This window comes from Notolepis coatsorum, assembly GCF_963971535.1.
Source record: "Notolepis coatsorum genome assembly, chromosome: 1".
NCBI lineage: Eukaryota > Metazoa > Chordata > Actinopteri > Aulopiformes > Paralepididae > Notolepis > Notolepis coatsorum.
The window spans coordinates 78755032-78761031 of NC_140165.1; the positions used below are offsets into that span (position 1 = coordinate 78755032).

Consider the following 6000-nt stretch of genomic DNA (forward strand, 5'->3'; position numbering starts at 1 on the left):
GGGCGGGGTGAGAGAGGGAGGGATAGGGGCGGGGGTGAGAGAGGGAGGGATAGGGGGCGGGGCGTGAGAGAGGGAGGGATAGGGGGCGGGGTGAGAGAGGGAGGGATAGGGGGCGGGGGTGAGAGAGGCAGGGTAGGAGGGAGAGAGAGATTAGAGAGATAATATCAGGGGTTACCTTTTCAGCAATGAAATATATTGCCCTTGGACTGAATATTATTTTGACTGGATTTCATCAAGTGTCTGGCTTGATGAGGAATTTACATTTAAATGCCATGTAGATAACCTTTGCAAGTAAACTGCGACAGAAAGTTCCCTTTTTGTACAGAAACAAAACCTATTTTCTTATGCTTAGCAGAAGGAGGGTCGTTGAAGCTATTTTTGTCTGTTTTGGAGTTTATAGACATGCTGCTGCTTCCACCCTAAAGCCTCTGGATTCTGTATGTCATTCTGCCCTTGGGTTTATCACCGGTGCCAGTTATGGTACCCATCATTATATCCTGTATGGTGAGGTTGGGTGGTCCTCTCTGGTAGAGAAGTGACTTGCACTGACATCTGTTTCTGTCTAAAACCCTTATTGATGAGCTTCCACCCTACATCACTTCATTACTGGACTGGAACTCAGGACCTTATCATACCCGCTCTGGTCATTGGCTTTACACTTAGGCTACGTTTAGACGGAGAGAGTCTGAACAGAAACCGCAAAAGTCGTCTTACGGTCTCACTTTTAATTTTGCGTTTAGACTAGCGTTTTGGGATGGAATTCTGCGTGCAGACGACGCTGTAACGACTCGAGACGACTGAGCCCCACTGTCACACGATTGGCGCATATGTCACATGACGTGCTGTGAAGACCCGCCCTACTCTGCCTCTGATTCGCAGACTGTGGGTGGGGAATGTGATTGGACCAAAGCAGAGTCACTTACAGACAGTGGGTCCAGTCACGCCGCGGGACAGATTCTTGTGTATTTAAAAGTACTGCCAATGTAGCCTTCAGGTGATCGCCATGGATAGAATCAGACATGCTTTGTTTACGCTTCTAGGCTACTGGCGCATGCCTGTGATGTAAGCAGTACGCGCGACGAGAGCCTTGACAACCCTTTCGTCATCGTTTTATGCGGTTTGACTGTTTAGATGATAGCGCAAAGGTTTATCGTTTCTAGGAATTCCACCCTGGAAGGTAGTCTCACTTTTTTGCGGTTTCACCCCGTAAAAACGCCGTTTCCGTATAAACGAAAGGCACATCCGAAAAAATATTTTTGCGGATTCACCTGTTAGCGTTTCCGTCTAAACAGGGCCTTAATCTGCTTTTAGCTTCTGTGCCCCCGACACGTGGAATATTTTGCAAAGCACCATAAAACTCAATACTTTTGTATCTGTTACAGCCAGGGCCTTTCTCTCCCCTGTCTGTCAGCAGGTCCCCACGGCCTTATATGGGTCTCTTCCTGTTCCCGCCTCACCATCACTCTGCCTACCTGGGCCAGTGGGCCTGCGTCTATTCGAAAGGCAACCGGTTCATGCTTCCGCGTTCGCGTTTTGCGCTCTGATTGGCCACTGCTGTTTCTGGTCGCACCAATCGTGTGACGGCAAGTTCTTTCGCCGGTTAAGCTTAGGCACTCTTTCGAAGTTGGTTAAGGTTAGAGTTTGTCTTAGAGCAGGGCGATAGAACGCCAGCCCTGATTCCAAACTCTAACCTTAACCAACTTCGAAAGAGTCGCTTAAGCTTAACCGGTGATAAACTAGGTGATAAACTAGTTTGCTGCTGGTCGAGGCGGAAATGGGCACGTCACGCGATTGGGCGCACATGTCACATGACCAGAAACGTCAGTGGCCAATCAGATTAGCAAAACGCATGAACCGGTTGCCTTCCGAATAGACGCGGCCGGCCTACACACCTGAGAACCCTCACGTCATCACAGAGCCAGGATAAGAGGCCTGCACCCCTGCCACTCCTAGTCCGAGTGTCGTTTCACCTGCCTTGGTAGTAGGACCTTCTCTGGACCTATAGTAGCTGTTACACTATTCTGTGTTACTCCTTGTGTTACCTGTATGCTCAGTATTCCGCGTCATACTTACCCTTGTTCTCCTGTGTGTAGTATCACACACCTCCGGCCTGCACCCCCACCCTTGGACACCACGAGCCTGGACCCCCACCCTTGGACACCAACAGCCTGCACTATCCTGGGACCTCATGGACACACACATCCCCCACCTGTATTCCCTCACTGCCTGCCTTGTCGTCTTCTGGGTTTTCCCATTAAATACCCTAAACCGCCTCATTCTCCTGTGCCTTGTGTTTTGCTCTTGGGTTCTCTAGACACCACCCTAACAGTATCCACTGAACAGTTTAAATAAAAAATAAAAATAAAAAATACATCCAAAGATGTACGGTAACATTCACCAACTTTGAGAAAAAGGACCACGACAGGGTCTCAGTTTCACATGCATGAATGTAGTAGTGGTGTCATGTGATCTATACAAGACTTCACAGTGGTTGAATCACTGGCCCAAATAAACTGGTGAAACTGAGGCCTGTCCTTTCTCTCAGAGTTGGTGAGTGCTGCCATACATACATCCTTGGATGTTAGATATAAGAGCAACCGCTACAAGGTCTCCTTCCTTTCTACATCCATCGCTCTCCTAAATAATACTAGAGGTCGATTCCTTTGAGGTGCCACCTAACAGTGGGCTGTCACCTCTTTATTTCTTGTCCAAGTCTTAACCCTTTGACTACCACTCTACCAAAGGGTTAACCCTTTCACTGCGACAATACAGAAGGTTAACCCTTTCACTGCCACATGAGAAAGGGTTAACCCTTTCACAGCCACACTACAGAAGGTTAACCCTTTCACCATCTGTAGTGTGGTAGTTAAAGGGTTAACCTTCTGTAGCGTGGTAGTGAAAGGGTTCATCTGTTATTTAATTTGGGCAGGGTGCAATATGAAGCTTTTGAAATGAGTTTACCTACTTATGTATTATGGTTGCACGTCTCTATGTATTGCCATTATTTGTCTGAAGTCCTTTTTACTAACGGAATGAATGAATGAATGAATGATTGTATATATATTTCTTTCTTCTTCTTTGTTTACACTGTTATCGCAGAATGTTTCAAGTAAATTTTCCCCTCTGGGACAATAACGTTTATTCTTATTCTTATTCTTATGTTGTGTTTTGAAGTATATGTTATTTGGTTGTGCCCCACAGTGAGAGCTTCTTCCTGCAACACTGACACTTTGTTTGTAAACTTTAACTAAATTAAATATAGTAATTTGCGGTGTTGCCTTTCTTTAAACTTCCCACAACCCAATATAACATACACACAGAACTCTGTGTAGGGAGGTAGATTAGGGATTACCTGTAGATTAGGTACATTACCTGTAGATTAGGGATTGCCTGTAGATTAGGTACATTACCTGTAGATTAGGGATTGCCTGTAGATTATGTATATTACCTGTAGATTAGGTAGATTACCAAATTAGGGATTACCTGTAGATTAGGTAGATTACCTGGACATACGGTTTATAGGTGAAGGTGTAGTGGTGAGCTATGGCTGCCAGGAACATCTCTATGCAGATTATGAAGTCCTGGAGAGAAGAAGATTTATTTTATTGTCAGTTTACGCAATGTGTCCAAGCTGTCCCAGTCCCATATATATAGATAGATAGACAGACAGACAGACAGACAGACAGACAGACAGACAGACAGACAGATTTTATTTTATATTTTATATTTATCTTGATATAATGTAATTTTGCTTCCTGGTGAATGCCACATGCAAGCCCTTGTGGACTATATTGTATTATATATGTAACTGTTTTTATATGTGTAAATAAACAAACAGACAGACAGACAGACAGACAGACAGACAGACAGACAGACAGACAGACAGACAGACAGACAGATAGATAGATAGATAGATAGATAGATAGATAGATAGATAGATAGATAGATAGATAGATAGATAGATAGAGTAGCCTACCTGTAGTCCAGTGGCTACATCCTCCACACTGTCCCAGTCCCAAGTATGTCTGTCTGAGATCACTCCAACCTTCACTAAGAATGCTATCAATACTGCCTGCCTAGAGAGAGAGAGAGAGACCTTCACCAATAATAAATCAATCATGTCTACTACCTATGATGATATGATATGATATTTTTCATTTATAATGCACCCCCCCCCCCCCCCCCCCCCCCCCCCCCCAGCCAATTTTTGCCAATCAGTCCGGGGCGCAGTAATAATACGCAATAATACGAATAAATGGACAGGACAATGGAGACAGGGAACCAGGCAGACGGACAGACAGAGAACATAAGAACACCTCAGACACACAACACAACAGCCAACTAACTCAGTGATCATCCAGAGCGAAAAGGTGGGTTTTAAGCAAGGCCTTGAATGTCTGTACGGTGTTGGCAGACTTGATGTTGAGAGGGAGCTTATTCCAGTGTCGGCGCCATCACTGCAAAGGCCCGGAAACCATTTGTCACCTGTTTGGCCCGCGGGACCCTCAGACACAGTTGGTCATTTGATCTGAGGGACCTGGGAGCTGACGGGTTGGACCAAGAGGTCCTCAATGTAGGCCGGAGCGAGACCATTTAGGGCTTTGTAGGTGAATAGCATAATTTTACCTAGAGAGAGAGACAGGCATATATTTGTATGCCTGTCTTTCTCTCCATCCACCCTCCATGTCTTTCTCTCCATCCACCCCTCCATGTCTCCTTCCCTCCACCCCTCCATGTCTCCTTCCTCCACCCCTCCATGTCTCCTTCCCTCCACCCTCCATGTCTCCTTCCTTCCACCCCTCCATGTCTCCTTCCCCTCCACCCCTCCATGTCTCCTTCCCTCCACCCCTCCATGTCTCCTTCCTTCCACCCCTCCGTCTCCTTCCCTCCACCCCCTCCATGTCTCCTTCCCTCCACCCCTCCATGTCTCCTTCCCTCCACCCCTCCATGTCTCCTCCCTCCACCCCTCCATGTCTCCTTCCCTCCACCCCCTCCATGTCTCCTTCCCTCCACCCCTCCATGTCTCCTTCCCTCCACCCCCTCCATGTCTCCTTCCTTCCACCCCTCCATGTCTCCTTCCCTCCACCCCCTCCATGTCTCCTTCCTTCCACCCCTCCATGTCTCCATCCATCCCCCCTCCATGTCTCCTTCCCTCCACCCCTCCATGTCTCCTTCCTTCCACCCCTCCATGTCTCCTTCCTTCCACCCCTCCATGTCTCCATCCATCCACCCCTCCATGTCTCCATCCATCCACCCCTCCATGTCCTCCATCCACCCCATCCATGTCTCCTTCCCTCCACCCCTCCCTGTCTCCTTCCCTCCACCCCTCCATGTATCCTTCCATCCACCCTCCATGTCTCCTTCCCTCCACCCCCTCCATGTCTCCTTCCCTCCACCCCTCCATGTCTCCTTCCTCCACCCCTCCATGTCTCCTTCCTTCCACCCCTCCATGTCTCCTTCCTTCCACCCCTCCATGTCTCCTTCCTTCCACCCCCTCCATGTCTCCTTCCTTCCACCCCCTCCATGTCTCCTTCCTCCACCCCCTCCATGTCTCCTTCCCTCCACCCCTCCATGTCTCCTTCCTTCCACCCCTCCATGTCTCCTTCCTTCCACCCTCCATGTCTCCTTCCTTCCACCCCCTCCATGTCTCCTTCCCTCCACCCCCTCCATGTCTCCCTTCCTTCCACCCCTCCATGTCTCCTTCCTTCCACCCCTCCATGTCTCCTTCCCTCCACCCCCTCCATGTCTCCTTCCTTCCACCCCTCCATGTCTCCATCCATCCACCCCCTCCATGTCTCCTTCCCTCCACCCCTCCATGTCTCCTTCCTCCACCCCTCCTGTCTCCTTCCCTCCACCCCTCCATGTATCCTTCCATCCACCCTCCATGTCTCCTTCCCTCCACCCCCTCCATGTCTCCTTCCCTCCACCCCTCCATGCTCTCCTTCCTTCCACCCCTCCATGTCTCCTTCCTTCCACCCCTCCATGTCTCCTTCCCTCCAC

At 48.8% G+C, this 6000-nt stretch overlaps 1 protein-coding gene across 1 annotated transcript in view; it reads right to left on the reverse strand.

Moving 5' to 3' along the window:
• The window catches only part of LOC311238767 (transmembrane protein 184C-like), a gene marked incomplete at both ends in the record, with an annotated part of 32735 nt that overhangs the window by 3004 nt on the left and 23731 nt on the right, over window positions 1-6000 (reverse strand). The window contains 2 exons of the mRNA XM_084326952.1: window positions 3504-3581; window positions 3977-4072. Of these exons, the coding sequence (XP_084183078.1) occupies window positions 3504-3581; window positions 3977-4072 (174 nt within the window). The remainder of the gene's footprint in view (window positions 1-3503; window positions 3582-3976; window positions 4073-6000) is intronic.